The 20990-nt window shown below is 50.2% G+C and overlaps 5 protein-coding genes across 5 annotated transcripts; 2 read left to right on the plus strand and 3 right to left on the minus strand.

The window, feature by feature from the left end:
- Positions 1-136: 136 nt before the first annotated feature.
- On the plus strand, positions 137-4831 carry EDB91DRAFT_1255949 (CHAT domain-containing protein; the record flags this gene model as incomplete). Its single annotated transcript, XM_041324078.1, has 6 exons — positions 137-272; positions 329-505; positions 553-703; positions 755-894; positions 949-1064; positions 1118-4831. 6 exons carry the CDS (start codon positions 137-139, stop codon positions 4829-4831), a joined length of 4434 nt encoding a protein of 1477 aa, XP_041169755.1.
- A 7869-nt stretch (positions 4832-12700) lies between these two features.
- Positions 12701-14427, minus strand: EDB91DRAFT_202697 (uncharacterized protein). The gene is made up of 6 exons (XM_041326411.1): positions 14306-14427; positions 13949-14244; positions 13809-13894; positions 13671-13758; positions 13290-13618; positions 12701-13237 (listed from the first exon to the last, which is right to left on the minus strand). The coding sequence occupies exons 2-6, from the start codon at positions 14226-14228 to the stop codon at positions 12977-12979; spliced, it is 1044 nt and encodes a 347-aa protein (XP_041169756.1). The 5' UTR covers positions 14229-14244; positions 14306-14427; the 3' UTR covers positions 12701-12976.
- Positions 14428-14798: 371 nt separating this feature from the next.
- Positions 14799-15604, minus strand: EDB91DRAFT_1255953 (uncharacterized protein; the record flags this gene model as incomplete). Its single annotated transcript, XM_041324079.1, has 3 exons — positions 14799-15134; positions 15182-15253; positions 15404-15604. The coding sequence occupies 3 exons, from the start codon at positions 15602-15604 to the stop codon at positions 14799-14801; spliced, it is 609 nt and encodes a 202-aa protein (XP_041169757.1).
- A 1430-nt stretch (positions 15605-17034) lies between these two features.
- EDB91DRAFT_1174341 (uncharacterized protein) lies at positions 17035-18863 on the minus strand. The gene is made up of 6 exons (XM_041320331.1): positions 18724-18863; positions 18359-18655; positions 18218-18303; positions 18080-18167; positions 17699-18027; positions 17035-17645 (listed from the first exon to the last, which is right to left on the minus strand). The coding sequence occupies exons 2-6, from the start codon at positions 18636-18638 to the stop codon at positions 17355-17357; spliced, it is 1074 nt and encodes a 357-aa protein (XP_041169758.1). The 5' UTR covers positions 18639-18655; positions 18724-18863; the 3' UTR covers positions 17035-17354.
- A 1349-nt stretch (positions 18864-20212) lies between these two features.
- Positions 20213-20617, plus strand: EDB91DRAFT_1174344 (uncharacterized protein; the record flags this gene model as incomplete). Its single annotated transcript, XM_041320332.1, has 3 exons — positions 20213-20374; positions 20427-20484; positions 20546-20617. The coding sequence occupies exons 1-3, from the start codon at positions 20220-20222 to the stop codon at positions 20612-20614; spliced, it is 282 nt and encodes a 93-aa protein (XP_041169759.1). The 5' UTR covers positions 20213-20219.
- Positions 20618-20990: the final 373 nt, after the last annotated feature.

A 20990-nucleotide genomic window follows, 5' to 3' on the forward strand; every position in this document is an offset into this window, starting at 1 on the left:
CAGGTTATTCAAAGACATATTAAACACCGCTGCGCATCGCAGTGCGGTGCGGGTGACACGTGTATGCTGTGATTTTCTTCCTTATAATACGCCAAGCATTTAACTTCAGTTTGTAGTCCCTCCCTTAGTCAGCCAGATGTCAAGCTTTGTACCGCATCCTCTTGATGATTCCTTTGGGCCCTTGGGTGGGGAACCAAGCCACCGACAACGCCCCCAGGACTCAGAAGAGACACATCTCAAGTTTAGTGAGATGTTACAAGTTGCTAGTAATAGTATGTGTCAGCTATCCTCATTCAGCGCTGCAGCACTTGCTGACGATTTTCTGAAGCTATTCTGGCGACGCTTTATTTCGTCATTACTCTGTTGTTTCATTTCATGACATGTGCCGTACCGGATCCACTCGACAATACCATTTCATCCTGGGGTGAAGAGCCAAGCAGCCCAGAACGCCCCCAGGACCCGGGAGATACACGCCTCAATGGAATACAACGCGTCGCCATTACTTGTATGTACTATCTATCCCCATTCGGCACGTAATGACAATTTTATAAGCCATTCGCGCAACTGGTCTTGCCCTTGGTCTCCGACGGATACCAGCTGGCTTTCATGTGACAGTACAAACCGACGACGCTGAATGGCAGACATCCAACAAACCTGTACATGTAGACCAGGACGTTCTCGAATGGAACGAGCAGATACTCCTGTAAGTTGTTCTTCGACCCGGCTTTCCTACACGTATTGAAAAATGTTCAAGACCATGCGAGCCATCTTCTAGAGTTCGGGTCAGAGTTTATGCTTCCTTTGAATTGGATCCTATGCTCGGTCATGGAGAACTCCTCCGCACAGTCGAGACCTGTGTCAGAGAATTACTGGATCGCAGTGGAAATTCACATTGTCAGTAACATCCGTTGTAAATTACGCCTGACTAATATTAACGAGGTATCGAAGCCATCATCTTTCAGCCTAAGCAGGGGGAAGTCATATCCTCGTGCACTTCATTATTGATGACCACGGCGCAGCCATGTCACTATGAAGATGACTCCCTAGTCCACCCCATTACTCCCGTGAGTGATCAATTCATTCTGATATTCTGATGCTGAGAGCTTCTAACATGCAGCCCACACCCTGCGATATGGGCGCGTTTATATTAAAGACGGATGGCGGACATTACTTTCTCGCACGATACCGCAGGACGCAGAACTGTAGGGATCTCGACCGATCCGTAAAGCACTTCGAATGCGCCGTCGATTTCTGCCCCGTTGATCATCCTTACCGCCCTGCAGCACTATTCAATCTAGCTACTGCGAAGCTTCTTAGTTGCCAAGCTAATGGGACCTACATCGCCCTCGACATCCCTACTTCTCTCTTTGAAAAAGCCCTTGATATGCGCCCCACAGGTCATCCGGACCGAGCTATCACCCAGCTCCACCTTGCCATTGCTCTGCTATCTCGTTTCGCAAAATGGCAGTCTCAAACGGATGCTAATGTGGCTGGAGAGTTACTGAATGAGGTTTTCGATGTCTGTCACGCCAACAGCCATGTCTACAGAGCAGCTCTTCTGTCAACTGAAGCCTCTGCTCTGTACTCTACTAGAAGCACCAATGCAAATAATGTCGAAACGGAGGCACAAATTGCACCTATGCTTCCTGGGTCGCCGAATGAACTTGCTCGTCGTGCGAATCTTTGTTTGGAGAGAGATGATCCCCATGCCTTAGATGATGTGATATCCCTTCATTATGACGCACTGGGATACTACAGCACGACGCATGCTCGCCGAGTGCAATTGCTGGGTAATTTGGGTGTAATGCTGTGCACTCGCTTCGAGCGCCAAGGCAATAACCAAGACGCCCATGAGGCCATTGCGCTTCACAGGGAAGTGCTAGCTTTGTGCCCGGTCGGTCACCCAGATCGGTCCGTGTCATTAGATAGGCTTGCGAATGGACTTTGCATGTCCTTCAGGCACCGAGGCAATGACCAAGCCTTGGATGAGGCCATCGTACTTCAGAGGGAAGCGCTGGCTTTGCGCCCCGTCGGTCACCCAGATCGATCCAAGTCATTGCATAACCTTGGTTTTGTGCTCTCCACCCGCTTCCATTACCGAGGCAATGCTCAGGACTTGGATGACGCTATCGTGCTTCACAGCGAAGAGCTGGCTTTGCACCCCGTCGGTCACCCACATCGGCCCATGCCATTACACAACCTTGGTGCTGTGCTCTCCACCCGCTTCTACCACCGAGGCAATGACCAGGACTTGGATGCCGCTATCGTGCTTCACAGCGAAGAGCTGGCTTTATACCCCACTGATCACCCACATCGGTCCACGTCATTACAACACCTTGGGGATCTTCTTTCCACCCGCTTCAAGCACCGAGGCAATGACAAAGACTTGGATGAAGCCATCGTGTTCCAGACGGAAGCGCTGGGATTGTACTCGGTCGGTCATTCAGACCGGGCCTCGTCATTAAACGACCTTGGTCTTGTGCTCTCCACGCGCTTCGACCACCGAGGAAATGACCAGGACCTGGATGAGGCTATCGTGCTTCAAAGGGAGGCGCTTGCTTTGCTCCCTGTCGGCCACCCAGTTCGGTCCGCGTCATTGAATAACCTTGCTCTTGTGCTCTCCACGCGCTTCGAGCACCGAGGCAATGTCCAAGACCTGGATGAAGTTATCGTGCTTCTGAGGGAAGCGCAGGCTTTGCTCCCCGACTGTTACCCAGAAAAGTCCATGTTATTAAATAACCTTGCGACTCGTCTCTCCGCACGCTTCGAGCACCGACGCGATGACCAAGACTTGGATGAGGCTATCAAACTTCACAGCGAAGCGCTGGTTTTACGCCCTGTCGGTCATCCAGATCGGTCCATGTCATTGAATAACCTTGCGAATCTTCTCTCCGCCCGCTTCGAGCACCGACGCAATGACCAAGACTTGGATGAAGCTATCGTGCTTCATCAGCAAGCACTGGCTTTGCGCCCTGTCGGTCACACGGGTCGGTCCATGTCATTAAACGACCTTGGGAATCAACTCTCCACCCGCTTCGAGCACCAAGGCAATGCCCAAGACCTCAACGAGTCGCTAGAGAATAGCCGCTGTGCATTGATGCTGTTGACGCAACATGATCCTCGTCAATTAGCAGTCCATCGGTCGCTAGCTACCGTCTATCTACAGATCCATCAATTAGGTGGAGAAGGTACTGACAGTCTCGATGCCGCCATGCATCATTTCAAGGCAGCAGCAAATGTTGCCTCTGGAGGTTTGCTATTTCGCCTACGAGCAAGTTTACGCTGGGTTCACTATGCTAATCAACATATACATGGCACTGAACTGGAGGCTTATGCAACCTCCATGCAACTTTTGGATGCCTACATGTCTGCAACAGCTTCAGTTTCATCTCGTCATAATGCCATGAAGAATCCGGACTTCCCAAACACGCTTGCAGTTGACGCTGCATCATGTGCTCTTCGTCGTGGTGATGTGCGCCGCGCTGTGGAGTTGCTGGAACAAGGCAGGACTCTCATCTGGACCCAGATGGCGCGATTCCGCACGCCTCTTGACAGCCTCCAGGAACGCGGAGGTCACGCACAGGCTCTGATGAAGAAATTCCAAGACCTCAGCTCCCTCCTTGATAAACCTCCTGCGAATCATTTGGAAGGGAAGACAAGAGTCGACGTTGAAGCGGAAGATACCCGGTACAGACGTCTAGTGGAGGACTGGAATACATCTGCGGAAGATCTGCGGAAGATCGAGGGTTTCACTCGCTTCCTACTTCCCCCCCTTTTCTCCGATCTCCAAGATGCAGCTCGTGATGGGCCTATTATTGTTCTCCTTGCAAGCAAGTCATCTTGTAATGCAATCATCGTCCCACGACAGGAACCCCCGGTCATTGTAGGACTCGCCATCAATGTAGAAAACCTCGAGCGATTGGTGAATGCACTCCAACAGACCGTAAAAAAAGAGGAGGGGAAACAAGGAAAGCTGATAGATGCTCTGAGACAGCTGTGGGTCGAGGTAGTGCACCCTGTGGTCGAAAATCTAGGCAGAGTTGCAAAGCCTGGGTCGCGAATATGGTGGTGCCCAACCTCATTCTTCAACTTCCTGCCTTTGCACGCCGCTGGCGAATACAGGTCCGGTGGAAAGTCCCTTTCGCAGTTCTACATTTCTTCCTACACCCCATCGCTTACTGCGCTGATCAAGGCTCGTAGAAGTCATGACAGGGCCCTGCCCGTGTCCTTCGCTGCCATTGGTCAGAATCACCCGCCAGAACATAAATTTCCTTTGATATTTGTCGAGCCTGAACTAGAGTTGGTGCAGAGTCTCCTACCCCCTTCCCCGACTGTTTCCTTCACCAAAGTCACAAGCGCTGAATCAACGAAATTGACCGCCTTGCGCACATTGCGAGATAACCATTGGATCCATTTTGCTTGTCACGGGACCCAAAACTTTGCGGAACCCTTCAAGTCGGCATTTCTCATGGGTGACCAACCACTTCAACTTCTAGATATCAGCCACATGGGTTTGTCTCAGCACGAATTTGCGTTTCTTTCTGCTTGCGAGACCGCAGTCGGTGACGCCGAAACTCCTGACGAAGTGATTCACTTGGCGGCCGGCCTACAATTTTCTGGGGTAAAAAGTGTTATTGGTACATTTTGGAATGTCAATGACAGCACCGTGCAACGCTTGGTCGCGGAATTCTACAAGAATTTTTGTGGGGACGGCAAGATGAATTCAAAACGAGCTGCCCGAGCGTTGCACAAAGCAGTCCGGACGTTGGCTTCCAGTGATGAAAACATTCCTTTGGACCAGCGCATCGTTTTCATGCACATCGGTTTATGACCCATTTCGTGCGTCCTCTTACCTTACCTTCTCGAGACAATCCGACGACGTCGCATATACAGTATCCAGCTGTGGCTACGCGCAGCGTGTGGTCAAGGATTACATGGTGATATTTTAGACTATAGGACTGTATACCCCGCTGATATGTACACTTGATCTCGATTTGTATTTGTATTTCCCAGTCTGTTGACCAAAGATGACTGCTCCTAAGGTGTGGGTGGGTAAAACTGAGGTTCAAAGTTGAATCGTTCTCAACTTGAGAGGAAACAATGTGTTTGTCGATTGATAGTTATTTTCATCGTCCTTGCACTGCTACTTCCCAACCTGACCTAGCCCATAACAAATTCCCGTACTCAGCATCATTTCCTTTGCGTCCCTCTCGACTCATGATCTCGCTTCCCCTCTATTCCCTTCACAGTCCGCAAGTGATCGCCGGTCTATGCGTGCAATTGACTTCGGAGGGTGTAAAACTCGAGCAACGTGAGGATCAATGTGCGGTAACAAGACAACATGACATATTGCATAAAGTCGACAACTTCAGACTCGTGATTGAGATGACCCTGGAGCTCGGAGATGTTCCTACAGGGGCAGGTTAGGTTGTGAGTCTAGAAAATTGTTGGTAAAACACATACCGTTGCAAGTTTCTGGCCTTCGGATAAAATAGTGAGGCAAGACTGCAGATCCTTCAAACACCACTGCCTCTCGAGCCAGGAGAGGAGACTATGATTCCAGAAATACTTGAATATATGGGCGAGTTTCTCGTCCCACGAACTCGGGGCTCGTGAGAGATGGACGGCCCAGTTTTGACATGCGTAATTGAGGGCGTCGGAAGTTGATCTACTTTGTGCGCGTGCCTCGTATGCGACACTCGAAAAGACTTTCATGGCATGGATTACTGGTGGAAAATGACCTTGTGGTAGCGCATAGTCGGAACGATCCTGGTGCCTTAGTGCCAGGAACGCCGGAAACATTAAGAAATCGGGGAGAGTCTTGAACTGTTGAATTACTTGAAAAGCTGGCTGCAAAGGAAGTTCTGGGGCGATTATGTACTCCCTGATTGCGTCCAAAGTGCTCGAGAACTCTTCCATTGTCACCCAGACAGTCGTCAAACGCCATGCTTGACCGTGTGGCGTTTGCAGCCAGTCCCGCCCGCCCTGGGTCTGCAGCCAGTCTCTCCCATAGGTCTGCAGCCAGTTTCGCGCGCCTTGGGTCTGAAGCCAGTCTCGCGCGCCTTGAGTCTGCAGCCAGTCATGCCCACCTGTGGCTTGCAGCCATTTTCGCCCGCTTTGGGTCGGCAGCCAGTCCCACCCTTGATCCTGCATCCATTTTCGCCCGGCAGGAGTTTGCAGCCAGCGTAGCGAGCCCGGGATCTCCAGCCAGGCCCCACTGTCCGAGGTCTGTGGCTGGTGTCCGTTGTTAGGGGCTGGCTGCGAGGATGGCTGGGGCGTTGGTGGATGTGGTTCGAAGGTTAGTGGTGAGGATAACCTGTGAGATAGCGATGGAGATAGAGATGGGGATGGAGATGGGGATAACCTGTGGGATGGGGATAACCTGTGGGATGGGGATGGAGTCCATAGCCAGTTTCGCCCGCTTTGGGTCTGCAGCAAGTTTCGCCCGTAGGCGGGCTCCAGCCAGCTTTGCCCGCAGGTGGTCTGCAGCCAGCTTTTCCCGCAGGCGGTCTGCAGCCAGCTTTCCCCGTGCTGGGTCTCCAGCCATTCTAGCCCACCATCGGTCTGAAGCCAGGCGTACCCGCTGCAGTGGCGGGCCAAACCCCAGGTGTCTTCTCCGTGGGACGAGCGGCCCGAAGACGATGCAGGGGACCACTGCCAGTCTCGCCCACAAGGGGATCTCAGCCAGTCTTGCCCGCCCGGGGTTCGCAGCCAGTCTTGCCCGTGCGGGGTCTGCAGCCAGTCTTTCCCCACGTTGGTCTGTAGCCAGTCTTGCCCGCCCGGGGTCTGCAGCAAACCTCGCATGCCCGGAGTCTGCAGCCAGTCCTTTCCCCACTGGGTCAGCAACCACTCTTTCCCCCCATTGGTCAGCAACCAGTCTTGCCCGCCCAGGGTCTGCAGCCAACCTCGCACGCCCGGGGTCTGCAGCCATTCCTTTCCCCACCCGGTCGCCAACCACTCTTTCCCCCCGTCGGTCTGCAGCCAGTGTTGCCCGCCCGGGGTCTGCAGCCAACCTTGCATGTCCGGGGTCTGTAGCCAGTCCTCTCCCCACTGGGTCAGCAACCACTCTTTCCCCCCATTGGTCACCAGCCAGTCTTGCCCACCCAGGGTTTGCAGCCAACCTCGCACGCCCGGGGTCTGCAGCCATTCCTTTCCCCACTCGGTCGCCAAGCACTCTTTTCCCCCGTCGGTCTGCAGCCAGTCTTGCCCGCCCGGGGTCTGCAGCCAACCTCGCCCGCCCGGGGCCTGCAGCCAATCTTGCATACCCGGAGTCTGTAGCCAGGCGCGCCCGTCCAGGGTCTCAAGCCAGGATTGTAACCCTGAACTGCGCGCTCCCCGAAGCCATAGAAGGGCCATAAGTGCTTGCAGTGGTTCCGGTGGCTGGACCGTGAAGGATAATGAGCGTTTTAAACTCTGGGGGTCGTGTCCTTGTATAGCTTGGCTGTGTTGTGTCAATTCTGAGAGCGCATGGAGCAGGGCTGTGCTTTTTGGAATGTCATACACCATCAAGTGGAGAGAGGAGAGAGCGAGTAGGGAGTGAGGTGAAATGATACATTGTACTTGACGGAGGCTGCAGTTGGAGCGGTGCGAAACATAGTCACGAACAGATGAATGGTAGATGTTCACGGGGAGATTGCTGTCTGTAGGAATATCTATGACAGACCGTAGTTGCACCAGTACTGTCTCGACGTCCCTGCCCTGACCAGGGCCTAGAAGTTTCGAGATCTGTGACATTGGCAGAGGGTCTGCAAGGGTAGCAACGACAGACAAGTGTTGATATGCCAGTGTCGGGTCGGCACATGTGGAGAGGATACGGTCGTATAACTTGTACACTTCCGTTCCTGGTAGCAGTTCGCTCGATAGCTCGAGCATGAGCTGAAGTCGATCGCGAGGATCATGCTTTCGATCATCAATGAACTTCGTCATCGTAGAGGCAACAATGAACCGTCTGCCCGCTCGGCCCGCCAGCCGCGCAAGTTGATCCTTTGATGGCTGTGGGAAATCGGGATGGCGACTTCCCAGCTCTCTGAACGAATGCTCCAAGAAAACATGTATGTCGTTGTCAACGTCAGCGCCATCTAACGAGATGGTGGCAGAAACGCCCTCCCCAGAAATATTCACTGGTATCTCGCACACCAGCGAGTGCATCTCCCGTGTCTGCATGGCTTTGCGGATATGCTCTTCCGAGCGACTCGTGAGGACAATGTGGGTGACGGGCAGATTAGGTTCACAAAGAGCTTCGCCAAGTAGGGAGATGAGGTCAGCGAGCTCGCTTTTGTCGGGGGATTCATCGAGGGATTCTGATTCGAGGGATTCTGATTCGAGTGATTCTGGTGTGCATTCATCAAGGGCGTCGATAACGAACACCAACGGCGGACACTCGCGCAGTCTGCGTTGAAGCCTGCGGAGAGGTCGGAGGAACAAGGCCTCCATCTGGTCACGAAGTGACTTGTCGGGGTCCAGAAGGGCAGGATTCTCGAGAATAGCTCTGTTGACATCCACCCGGACGCTGGGAAAATTGGTGGCAAGCTGGTAGGCAAGCGACGCAAAGAAATAACCAGTCGTACGGCGTTTTGTGTGCTTGCGCGAGAAAAAGAATGTTCCTGCAAGCCGCTTTTCGACATTTGTCTCCTCTGTCATTTTCAGACCTCTCATTCTTTCAGCTACACTGAACGCAACGGCAGATTTTCCAACGCCCGCCGTGCCATGCAGCCAAATAAGTCGACTCTTCGCTTTGTTGTCTAGTAATCCATAGATGTAGTCGAGGAGGTCCACCCGAGTCCCTTTTAAACATTTCGGATGAGGCCGGCGTTCACGTGAGTCGTATTCAGCACTCTTGACAGCGACCTGGGACAACTTCTCCCAAGTTCCTTCAGACATATACAAGAACTGTTGAATGGGTCAGAGACGGAGAAAGGGGATAAGAGATGGATTGATTCCTTAACAAGGGGATGGTGATAATCGTGACACAGATTTTAATATGAACAGCGGGATAACTCCAAGCAGCACTGGTCGGGTACGACAGTGCGTTTAGAAACCACAGGAGCGACGGTTACGCTGCGACTTACCGAGGACGTTGATCCAACTTGTATCGCAGGGTGAGCTGTAACTTGGATCGTTTGAGGGCGGGCGCTGAAGGTGTTAAACGATGGTTTGGAGCACTAAGTCTGTCCAATGTTGATGAGCTGGGCAGCGAGCCGATCAAACTGTATATCACTTACTGCGTAGTGATAGAAATTGCAAGGTGTAAGAACCACTTCAGATCGGATCGATGGAGTCTTGAAGTTCCAGTGTTGTCCGATGTCCAATGCTGTTGCTGTGCCGTGCGAACTGCGAAGCTCTGGATGAACAGGGAAGTGGAATCTGATTGGAAGGACAACTGGGTGCTCGTCTGGTTGCAGAAGAGCACAAAGCTACAATGCGGCTTTTCCCAGCACCCAACACAGTCAGGAGGAGCCATTGGCGGGTCGTGCTTAACCAGACGTTACACGCACCATAGAACAACATCATATTGCATCCGCAGTTGAACTTGACTTCTTCTGGCTCTGCTGTTTATTTTGAAATGAGTTACGACTCTACGAGACGAAGCTGATTATCTATCGACACGGAGGTTGTGCATTGTGCGACAAGCCAGGCCAAGACACTCAACAGATGGAGAATCTGGAGATGTGCTGTTGAATTTCGATGCGACCGTTAACGCAGCATTGGTTCCGTTGGTTACCTGGTTTGTGTACGAGCGCTGAGTATTTGTGAAGAACAATGTTTGGCACGTACCCCGTTATCAGACTCTTACGGAGATGAAATTCGGTTCTGATGTGGTCTGACATCACCGAGCAGCCGCGACACACGTCCTCGACTTGCTCAAGCACTCACTGACACTAGTCACGATCCACCGACTTCTTCCTTAACAAAACCCCCGAGTACCTTGCAGTCATGCATGGTATATTCCTTTCGAAAATGGCGAACAATCTTCGCGGCCTCGGATGGGACATACAATGTAATGCCGCCGCGGGAGAGACGAAAATTTTCGGAACTGATAAGTAGCGCCATATTAATAGGATAATCGCACACTCTTTTTGATTATTTTCTCAACAGTTGTGACCGTTCAGCTTCCGTCTAGAGTCTACCGAACCTGTCGCGTCCACCCAGTCAGCCCAGTGTACAATACTCTTGTCGTTCACATGGAGGACATCTGCCAGTACTGGTGCGCTGATTGAGTCGGTCAGAGACTACCCGACTCCTCCTTTGGACCGTCTGCCTGATGCTATTAATGGCTGCCCTCCACCGTGACACTAGTACTGCGACCTCCTGCCCTGGAGCTGTCCCACTGGACCGAGCCTAGACGATCCACGAAGGGCATAACTCTCCTTCGGCTCTCCTACAATCACTGGAACTGTACGTATAGCATCTATTAATTAATGATTCATGATCAGACTTTCCTTTGGTGTCTTGTACTATCATTCCGGGTAATCTGCAACTAGCATGTAATATGTAAATGTTCAAAACACCTCAACGCGCTGCTCGACTCACTTCAAAAAAATTCAGGCATATGTAGACTACTTATAGATGATGTACTGTCCAAGTAGAATGAAAATTTCTTGAGTGTTGCAGCTGCGAGAGATGAAATAGTGGTAATTTGTGACCATGCAGGAACATAAATCATCCAGATCCCATAGATCCTACGGATATTTTCACAAAGTTATACCTGGAGCATAACAATCACCTCGTCAGGATTCCAGAACACAATTTCGATAAAGGTCATCCTGTTGTTTTAAGATGCTATAGAGGAAGAATTGACGACATGTATGAAAACGTGACAGCAGATAGGAGAGAATGTAAGAAATTCAATCTCCTCTACGGCACACTCGGCTAGTGCACGGCATCTGCACTCTCCACACCAAGTCTTGCATTGCATTGTGTTGTGTCGTCTCCTCTTGCATCATTCTCGCATCCTTGTTACAATGGCACCAAACCGCAGGCGTACTGCCCGTCAGAAGAAAGCCGAAGAAGACATGACTCATGAAGCCAACTTTGCCGCCGTGGTGACTATCAACCACAGCCTATCCCTCCGAGTCAACCCTCGATGTTGCACATGGATCTTCCCCCACCCGGGTATACACCCCCATATTATCCCATGCACCATTCCGCACCTCAGCTTCAGCCTCCACCTATTCCTCACTTTGCGCCGGCTGGTAGAGCGGATGTTCGAGTTGGTGATGAGGCACAGATGTATGATGTCGCAGGCCGTCAACTCTATTCAGGACCATATTACCAGTACAATCACAATAACTACATGAACCGTGATACTTACAGCTCTTTGCATAAAGGATGGCACTGGCGTGAAATTTTCGTTCAATTAGGAAATGTTAGACTTAGTGAAATTTTGCTCATTGTACACTCACATCCCCTGTAATTCATTATCATCATGCCGTTTATAACTATTCCTGCCTCCAAAAAACACAAGAGCATGACAGTGACCTTGATTCCAATGGGTCCGATGAGGACGATATTCGAATGAAAGAACTTTCGGAGGAAGAGGAACCTGACTCTGATGACGACGGCGAAGATGACGAGCTTGAGCAGTCCCAGCCCATGAAGATCCTTACACCACCTCCGACCATGTCCAAAAAGCGAAAGCGTGGAACTAAAATCTGTGACTAATGATCCCTACTATGTCCGCTCATCTTTTGACGTCTCGTCAATAAATCCCAACTCTGATGGATCATACTGAGCCATGCGTGCGATGAACGCAGCACGGAGAGTCTCGTTGCGTTCCTTGGCAATGCGCTTGAGTTTCTTGTAGCTCACATCAGCATGTTCGAGCTCGCGGAAGATTGTCGTGAAATGGACAGATATGAATTGGTTTGTCGCGAGGAGGTGCATGAGCTCATCCAAAAAATAGTCAGGATTCTGCCTTATAAGGCGAAGCAGGCAATCGATATCTTCACGATCGAGAGCACGCAGACGACCACGCATTGCTGTGTTAGGCTAACGGTCCACGACATCGCCGGTTTCGTGCCAGAGCTTCAAAATCCGAAACCAAGTGCATCTGGAAAATCCGCAGCAATCTAGGATATCACAAAGGCTTAGAAGGTTCCGTGCATGGAGTCGGATTGCCGCAAGTTTCACATCACGACTGATTTTGCGAAATCCCATGTTGCGAAGATGATATTAATATAAGGGCAGTATGAGCGTACACGAGCAAAATTTCACTAAGTCTAACATTTCCTAATTGAACGAAAATTTCACGCCAGTGCCATCCTTTATGCAAAGAGCTGTAATAATAACGTATTGCTGTATTCAGTATTTTCAGAGCTTCGCACAACTTCAACTTCGAGTTTCAAGTACTGAACACCAACAGATCGAGAGCTGCGGAGAGTCAAAGTTGACGGTGCCGGTGCTGCGCCGAGGTGTGACACGACGTGACCATATTTTGCAGATTAGCAGTCAGACCCTGAATTTTCTCGGCTTTCATCCGACACCACACCACAACGTCCTAAAAATGAGCAAAAATCAGATCTATATAGAGGTGGTACGAATCTACAATACTCTAAATTATTGGAAGATAATATGAAGTGGTTGACGAGCTACAAAAGATTTGCTGAAAAAGTTGCAGACTACCCGGAATGATAGTAGCTTAGGGCGCTAGCACGACGAGTTGCGATGATGTATGTTTATGACGCTCCTTCCAATGATGCTACTCCACGAAAAAAGACTGTCAATTAAGAGCCTAGATAACTTACAATAATTTAATACATAATGTACCTGTAATAAAATCGCTATAGCTACATAATGTGAATACGGAGCGGTTGGTTCTGCGGAGCTGATCGCAATTACACAAAACGAGAGGGAACACATTGACCAATGCGAATCTATCCGTATTTCGGAGCTAGAAACACGGAGGGCCGGTAGTGACAGAGTCTAGATAAATTCGTGCGTCCCGCTGTCTTGATTCATACGTACAGCCCTGCGGGTCTCATACCGTGCTGTCAAGTGGGGCATTAGCCTCACTGGCAGATTCCCCCGAGTATGGTGACTTTGGCGGCGGAATGGAACTGTCGTGGCTAGTTTCTACCTCAAAGTGGATCTCTACGTTTAGTTGATTTGGCGCAGCAGAGGGTTTCAAGGTTTTGGGCATTCGCCGCATCTGGAAGGAGCTTTCCATTGGTGAGTTAGCGTGTTTTCCCCAGGCCTTCCCCTCTGCGACACGGAAGATAATGAGGAGTGAGGCAACGATCTGGAGTACAAACGTAAATCATAATTCTTCTGAGTATCATGCTCACACTTACCTGCGCCTGACCCAGGATTTGCACGAATGCATCCGAGAGCGGGTTGCGGGCGGCGAACGGGATGAGGTAAAGGAGCGAAATTATTGAATAGATGGATGCGGATTCGATAATTATTGTCGCGAAACTGGCGTAAATCGCGCCGTGACCTGGGCCAAGGATTTTGGACATTTTGTGGCGGTGGTATAGCAGGCGCAGGACAGTGAGGAGACTGACGAAGATGTTGATGGTGAGGGCGACACAGATGTACGGGAAGAGGAAGTGGATGGACATCCAGCCGTCTGTAGCTCTGTGGGGGTTTGACATGACAACAAACCAGAGGGTTCCGGTGACTTGAGAAGGGCATGAGGAACGGCGAACGAGAGAGGTAGGTCCGGTACATACCCACAGATGTGAGAAACATGAGGCTTCCAAGTCCCGAGACAATCAAGTGGGATCTGGTATTTTTGTATACCACTATACACCGCCAAATCTTAAGGTGGGTGGTCAATAGTGAGATGAGAGATGCGACTATACACTGACCATCAATAGGTCTGCACACCAATTTGAAAGCAAGAGGGAAACACCAAGCGCAGGTGAAAAGTTTATCCTAGCGAATGCACTTGGACCTATATGCGTGAAGAACATGAGACGAGATACAGCTCACTTCGCAGTAGGCATACCTCCTGGATATAGGCGATTGTAGATGAAGGTCTTCTGCGTCTCCTCCGCAGAAAACGCCGCATTCATCGTACTCAACACAAAAAGGAAAGTGACATAGCAGAAGAGGAATCTGTTTTTCTTGTACCCGGTGGTATACGATCGAATGCGTGGCCAGAGGGAGCGCCAACACATGAAAGACATCACAACCGCCACGCCGTAAAACATGGCAGCGAAAATGGCGCCTTGCAGCCATGTGGCCTCAGCGTAGGTCTGCGCGCTGGATTCGGAGTTGTAAGCCATAGCGGTATGCTAGAGTCTAAAGATTAAATCTGTCAATTTTTGGGCTACCTCGTTGGCATCGTGCCTGTGCAACGTACATTTATACCAGTCACTCAATCACGGTGTGGTGACACTGATTCCCGCTGTACAGCTGCCAGACGGCTTCCACCCTCGGGGAAACCTTGGAATAGGTAGTTTGGTGAGAGGATAAAATATGCCGTGCATTAATTGAGATCATCGCGTCGACGGTTATATCGCAAATTGAGAGATTCGAAATGAGATTCATCGTTGTTTGTTGCTGTTTATTGCAATTCACGAATATAATGAAACTTGCCTAAAAAGAAGAAGAAAAAGTTGTGATGATCTGCGCACATCGGATGAAAAAAGACGAAAAAAAGAAAAAAGACAGAAAAAAAAACAGAAAAAAAGTCTGGATTTTTGCTGTGTCTTCTAACGGACGAACCGCACTGCGCAGTGTCAAGTTTCAACGCTTCATGACCCCGAAATCGCCGGACGGGGAACTCGGTTCAACCAATGGGCAGCTCCTTCAACGCGGCTAGCTCGAATGCCTGTTCAGTTGGAGGTATCTTTTCACACCCATTTAGTCTCATTTGTTCCGAGAACGGACTTGGCGATGCGTTGAGTAAAAGACATGAGTTGCGAGCCGACGGAGTCGGTGAAAACGAGGAGGTTGAGGACTTGGCACATCTGGAGGTATGTGTAAGTGCCCTTGGCGATAAGCACAGCGCCGACGTAGACAAGAAACCTCTCCGCCAAGTAGATAAGAGCGCTGGCGACGCCATAAGAACACCCCTCGACGAATGCACCGCGTACACCAGTGGAAAAGCACTGTGAAGTCCCTTGTCGAATTGAGCCTGACGAACAGACATTGCACGAATGGTGACGAATCCCACGGACGGTGAGAAACTAGAGCACATATGAGAACGTCGCTCATAACAGCATTGAACACCCACCTCGTAGTACACCCTTGCAACTTCGTCCCGAGACCTCTTATTGCGCAGATCGCACATAGCCATCAAACTCGTCTGAAGACCCATAACGCCAACAAACACAGGCCCAATAGCCAGCCCCACAAGCGTCAACATGCCACCCCCAAGCCATAGCCCAGACAAGTCCAACAGTCATCATCGCGCCAACAGCAACGATCTGGCCTAACACCACAGCGATCAACGTACGCGCATCATCACGACCACTTGAGTAAGCTCGGGTCGATCAAAGCAGCTCTTGTCCTGGCTGAGAACACGGCTGAAAGCGATGTCGCGGAGACGAGCGACCCCGCGCATTACACTGGTTTCCATCACGAAGAATTCGGAACCGAGGAGAAGCCCGTTGAGGGCTGCGATGCCGAGTACGAGTCCGCCGTAGCTGTCGATCATACTGGTGTATGAGCCGCCTGCGGAGACTAGGACAATGAGTCGCGAAAGGAGAATATTAGGAGGCCGATGATAAGTCTGGCGAAAACGGCTGTTTTTTTGGGGGGACGGTGGGGTATACGGCGCGGAGAAGTGCGAAGAGGCCCGGGGGTGTCGGATTGGTCTTGGGGTTCTTCGCCAGATGGAGGTACGACGACATTCTGTAGCGCATCATGGTGCTTACGCTCCCTGCGCTCTCTCCGATTCGCAGCCTCAGCGCCTCCTTCGTCTCGAACTCCTCATCCACTTCAACCATGGACTGTTCACCGGGGATCCCATTACCCATGTCCTTGCTACTCGACTACAGATGTCACTCACTGATATGACAAGAACTTGTGATGAGGTCTCGCAGGTGGTCGGTGAACTGTGGGTCCGCGAAACAGGAACTGCAGGCGCAAGCCCGCCTTTCTCTGATGCATTATTCAATCAATCTGTTCAGAATCATCCTCGGCCAGAGAGGATTGGAGGTTGGAAGTAGAAGGGTCGGAATTAATCACTTGAGTGAGCCCAACACAACCTGCCTACGAGGAGCAGCAACACTGGGGTGTAAGTGCGGCCCTGCACTGATATCGGTAACGATGGTCGTCGAATCGTCCCTCGCCTCTGAATCTACAAGTTGTGGGCTAGAGGTTGATCCTAGGAATATGACGACGTGGATGACGACAATATCACTGATGGGACGATAGATCTTTGTTTCATGCACGCCAATGGCGGTTTTCGCTTGGGAGCGAATAGTTAGAGAGAATGCCGCACTCCACAATGAAGCAAATAAGAGACTTCCAAGTCAGAGTTGAAAATAGAAGATGCAAGATGGACGCAGGTGCAATATGACGCGATGAGTTGAAGGTATGGGAACGCAGAAGAACGAGGAAAGGATGTGGCGACATGATTCGAAAGTGGTATATCAGATGAACACTCAAGTTCAGATGACCATGTAGACACGAGGATTCTGGTCAATAAGTTGGAGCCCACGCCGGAATAATGTCCCATCACCCGCATCCATACGTGGCACCCATTGGCCAAGGGAACGTATTGTACTCGTGATGACTCGGACGTTCTGGGAGAAGCGGTGACACATGATTTTGTCCCCAGCATGCGAAGCGGTTAACATTGAAGAGCAGGTTATCACAGTCGTGCGATTGAGGAGTCACAGAGGGATGCACCTTTCTGGCTGTGTGCGCGCCTCGGATACCAGCACGCTCCTGATCAAACACCTTGATGCATCAGTGATCACTATCGTCGAAGATGATGAGCTAGTAAATAGAGTAAACAGGTGCGCCTGATCCAAGTCGCACCGGCTGGTATGGCACAACTACGTTGGAGGACTTTGCTGAGCACGGATCGATGGATGGCCTTAGTGTACGAAGCACTGAGGAAGACTCTGAAATGTTTCAAAGGTCATTTTCCATTAGTGCTCTTAGATAACTTACAACAATTTAATACTGATGTGCCAGTGCTATAGCTACATAATGCAAGGACGGAGCGGTTATTTCTGTGAAGCTGCTTCGTGTAGTGGTACTTCTCACTGGCATAGGTCTCCGATGTGTGAAATAAAAATAAAATAGCTTCATCCAACAATACGGTGCGTGCGGTGCGGATTTCAATTACACAAAACGAGAGGGAACACACTGACCAAGGCGAGTTTATCCATCGGATCGAGTATTTCGGAGCTAGCAACACGGAGGGCCGGAAGTGACAGATGGACCAGATAAATTCATGCGTTCTGCTTTCTTGATTCATACGCACAGCCAGCTGGGGCATCAGCCTCACTGGTAGATTCTCTCGAGTATCTTGAATTTGGCTGCCGTATGGAACCGTCACGGCTACTTTCTCCGTCGAAGTGAGTCTCTATGTGTAGCTGATTTGGTGCAGCAGACGTTGGCAAGGTCTCGGACATCTGCCGCATCTGGAGGGAGCTCCCGTTATCAAGAGTGGTGCTATTGCATCGTTTCCCCCAGGCCTTCCCCTCTGCAACACGGTAGATAATGAGGAGTGAGGCAATTCTCTAAACGACAAACGTAAATCAAAATTCGTTCTGAATAGTATGCGCCCACTTACCTGCGGCTGGCCCAGGATTTGCACGAATGCATTTGCGAGTGGGTTGTGGGCGACGAACGGGATGAGGTAAAGAAGCGAGCTTATTGAGCAGATGGCAGCGGACTCAATAATTATTGTCGCAAAACTGGCATAGACCGCGCCGTGACCTGGGCCGAAGATTTTGGACATTTTGCGACGGTGGTATAACAGGCGCAGGACAGTGAGGAGGCTAATGAAGATGTTGATGGTCAGGGCGACGCAGATGTACGGGAAGAGGAAGCGGATGGACACCCAGCCGTTTGTGGCTTTGTGTGGGTTTGACATGATTACAAACCAGAGGACTCCGGTGACTTGGGAAGGTCGTGAGGAACGACGAACAAGAGAGGTATGTCCGGTACATACCCACAGATGTGAGAAACATGAGGCTTCCAAGTCCCAAGATAATATAGTGTAATCTGGTATCTCTGTATACCACTACACACCGCCAAATCTTAAGGTGTGCGGTCAATAGTGAGATAGGAGATGTGACTGCACACTGACCATCAATAGGTCTGCACACCAATTTGAAAGCAAGAGGGAAATGCCAAGCGGAGGCGAAAAGCTTATCCTAGCGAATGCACTCGGGCCTGTATGTGTGAAGAACATAAGACGAGATAAGTCCATTTGACAATTTGCATATACCTCCGGGATATAGACGATTATAGATGAAGGTCTTCTGCGTCTCCTCCGCAGAAAACGCCGCATCCATAGTACCCAACACAAAAAGGAAAGTGACATAGCAGAAGAAGAATATATTTTTCCTGTAGCCAGTGGAATGCGATCGAATGCGTGGCCAGAGCAAGCGCCAGCACATGAAAGACATCACAACCACCACGCCGTAAAACATGGCACCGACAATGGCACCTTGCAGCCATGTGGCCTCAGCGTAGATCTGGGAGCTGGATTCGGAGCTGTAAGCCATGGCGGACATGCTAGAGTCTGAAGATTGGATCTGTCAGTTTTTGGCTTTTGGAATCGTGCCAGTCATTCAATCACGGTGTACTGACAAGTACTGATTCCCGCTGTATAGCTGGCAGATAGTTCCACCCTTGGGGTAGGTAGAGGTAAGTAGTCTAGATCTGGTGAGAGGACACCAATATGCTATGCCTGTGATGGGCCCAGTGGGCAAGAAATTAAGATCGAAACGAGATCCATCGTTGTTTGCTGTTATTTGTGACTCCTAAATCGCCAGATGGAGAACTCGATCGGCTCATGGGCAGTTCCTTGGTGGACACTGATCTTGTAGCTGTGCCGATGTCTGACTGCAAATTGTCATGCATAGACTGACAGGGAGCTTAGCATTGAAGTAGAAGTCTGGTGAGACTTCAGCTTCAAGATGATTGATGGATGCAGGATAATTATGTCTCTGTACAATGTCCATTGACATGACATTTGCGCATCAATGTTTCTTTTTCTCTTTTTTTACTACCCTCCAGCTGATGAGTGCATTGCACATCACCCAGCTATACTCTTTGATGCAACATCTACTATCAACTTTTTGTCTGACGCTCCGCTCATCTGTGACCTCACTTGACTTGGTGAGTTTCATTGCCATCGGTACTGACAATCTTCAAATTAAGTCAGGACGCTGAGGAGACGCTGGAGCAATTGTTAAACTGATGACACGTTCGCTGAGTGTTTCCTGAAACGCCGGTCCAATATCTTACTCGCTTTGGGCAAGTGTTTTTTTTCTTACGGCTTCCCAACTCTCAATGTTTATCGCGAACTTCTCGGAATCAGTCCATTTTGGCTCTTTGGTTCTTCCGGTGCAACCCTCCTGGCCTCTACTAATGTCTACTACCCCTTGCTGTCGCATATCCTCGGCACAAAGCCCTGGCACGTTCACGATTGATATCAGCCTTATTTATGATCCTGCTCATGCCTTCCGTGACGGTAGTCAGGTCTTTTGCAGCTATGAAGTTGTCCGGACGGCGGAGACGGCCCTGCATGACCACAAATTTTCACAATATTAACAGGTCAAATTACAGAGCGACTTTTTAACAGTGTTAAGGATGAACAATTAGGAATCGGAATATTTAACATCTGTCGACTTTTCAACCGCACCCTACGAAGTTCCGTCTTGTTGACCACAAAACTTCTGCGGAAGACCAAAACTCAAACGTTGCGCAGGAGTTTTGGCATCTATAGGGCGGCCATGCTGAACATCATCGATTCAAGGATGGTCATATTACGGAGAGTGTTTTTTGGGAAGTCACAACGTCCGATGTGTGCGCATATCTGACGAGCCAAGGCAACCGGAGATTCATTCTCGCCTACGACACCATCGTGCCGCACATCTCTCTTTGAGTACTTGCCATATCAACTTATCCAGAGTCTGCGGAGATTATCATGCATTTTGGCTCAACTGTTTTCGCCTACAGCAGGGCATCTCAGCAGCAAAGGGGCTCCGAGCAACGCCTTTGCGTTTACATTGGAAGTTTCAGCCTATAAAACACCTGCCTGCTACTATGGCTTTGCCTCATTCCCGTTCACGAACTCCATCATGTTTACTTCCCGCTCAATCATGTTTGCGCTGTTCAGCTTCCTCGCTGGTGCCAATGCGTGTATACAGTGCCCACCCACATTGCAGGTCGACGGTAGTACCTCGACTCTAGCAGAGTCCTTCCCACTGGGAGACCACAAGCACCTATTTTGCGTGTGCGTCGCACCCACACATCTTCATTGAAGAAAGTAACTAATAGGCTGGCAGTTACAATAACGACAAGTTGAAAGGCTACGACGCATCAGTGTCCTGCGAATATGACATCGTAAGTGCTTTCTGGATATTGTGCAGCTCATTGTTCTCGGTGACATACCAGCGATCATCAGGCGAACGGCCGGTTTTCGAAGGGGTATGAGTCTTGCGAGGCTAAAGTGACTGTGAAGGATCACTGCTGAACGTGATGTGAAGAGGGGGAGACGAAACATGTAACAGGAGGAGCAATGTTTCTCGCCCCTATTAGAATGCCCCCCCGGTGATGATACTTACATGAATCTGTCTACGACTCTCAAATCATTTTACATCACGTCTCGTATCGAGGGCTTTATATTTAAAATTCTGGTCATTTAAATATCGATTGCTTGCATCATTGGCGCGTATGGTGATATGTAACTTTCAATTTAGGCCCTGGGTGTGTGTTCAGATTCAGATTCAGATGTGCTATGCAGTAGTTCGTTGGCGCCGGGAACCATGATAGAAAATCCCTAAATGAGATTGATATCTTCCACAATCGAGGTTCCCAGAAACCCTAGTCGTAGTATTTTGATTTTGTAG

The sequence above is a fragment of the Suillus paluster genome (genome assembly GCF_016628075.1).
Source record: "Suillus paluster strain FC165 chromosome Unknown EDB91scaffold_163, whole genome shotgun sequence".
Lineage (NCBI taxonomy): Eukaryota > Fungi > Basidiomycota > Agaricomycetes > Boletales > Suillaceae > Suillus > Suillus paluster.

Excerpts from the sequence above, each read along its gene's own strand:
- EDB91DRAFT_202697 (XM_041326411.1), bottom strand. The coding sequence starts at position 14,228 with ATGGCTTACAACTCCGAATCCAGCGCGCAGACCTACGCTGAGGCCACA. Across the intron at positions 13,895-13,948 it reads CAATCGCCTATATCCAGGAG|GTCCAAGTGCATTCGCTAGG; the intron begins GTATGCCTACTG and ends TCACGCATATAG. Across the intron at positions 13,619-13,670 it reads CATGTTTCTCACATCTGTGG|TCACCGGAACCCTCTGGTTT; the intron begins GTATGTACCGGA and ends GCCCTTCTCAAG.
- EDB91DRAFT_1174341 (XM_041320331.1), bottom strand. The coding sequence starts at position 18,638 with ATGGCTTACAGCTCCGAATCCAGCTCCCAGATCTACGCTGAGGCCACA. Across the intron at positions 18,168-18,217 it reads GGTGTGCAGACCTATTGATG|ATTTGGCGGTGTGTAGTGGT; the intron begins GTCAGTGTGCAG and ends GCACACCTTAAG. Across the intron at positions 18,028-18,079 it reads CATGTTTCTCACATCTGTGG|TCACCGGAGTCCTCTGGTTT; the intron begins GTATGTACCGGA and ends GACCTTCCCAAG.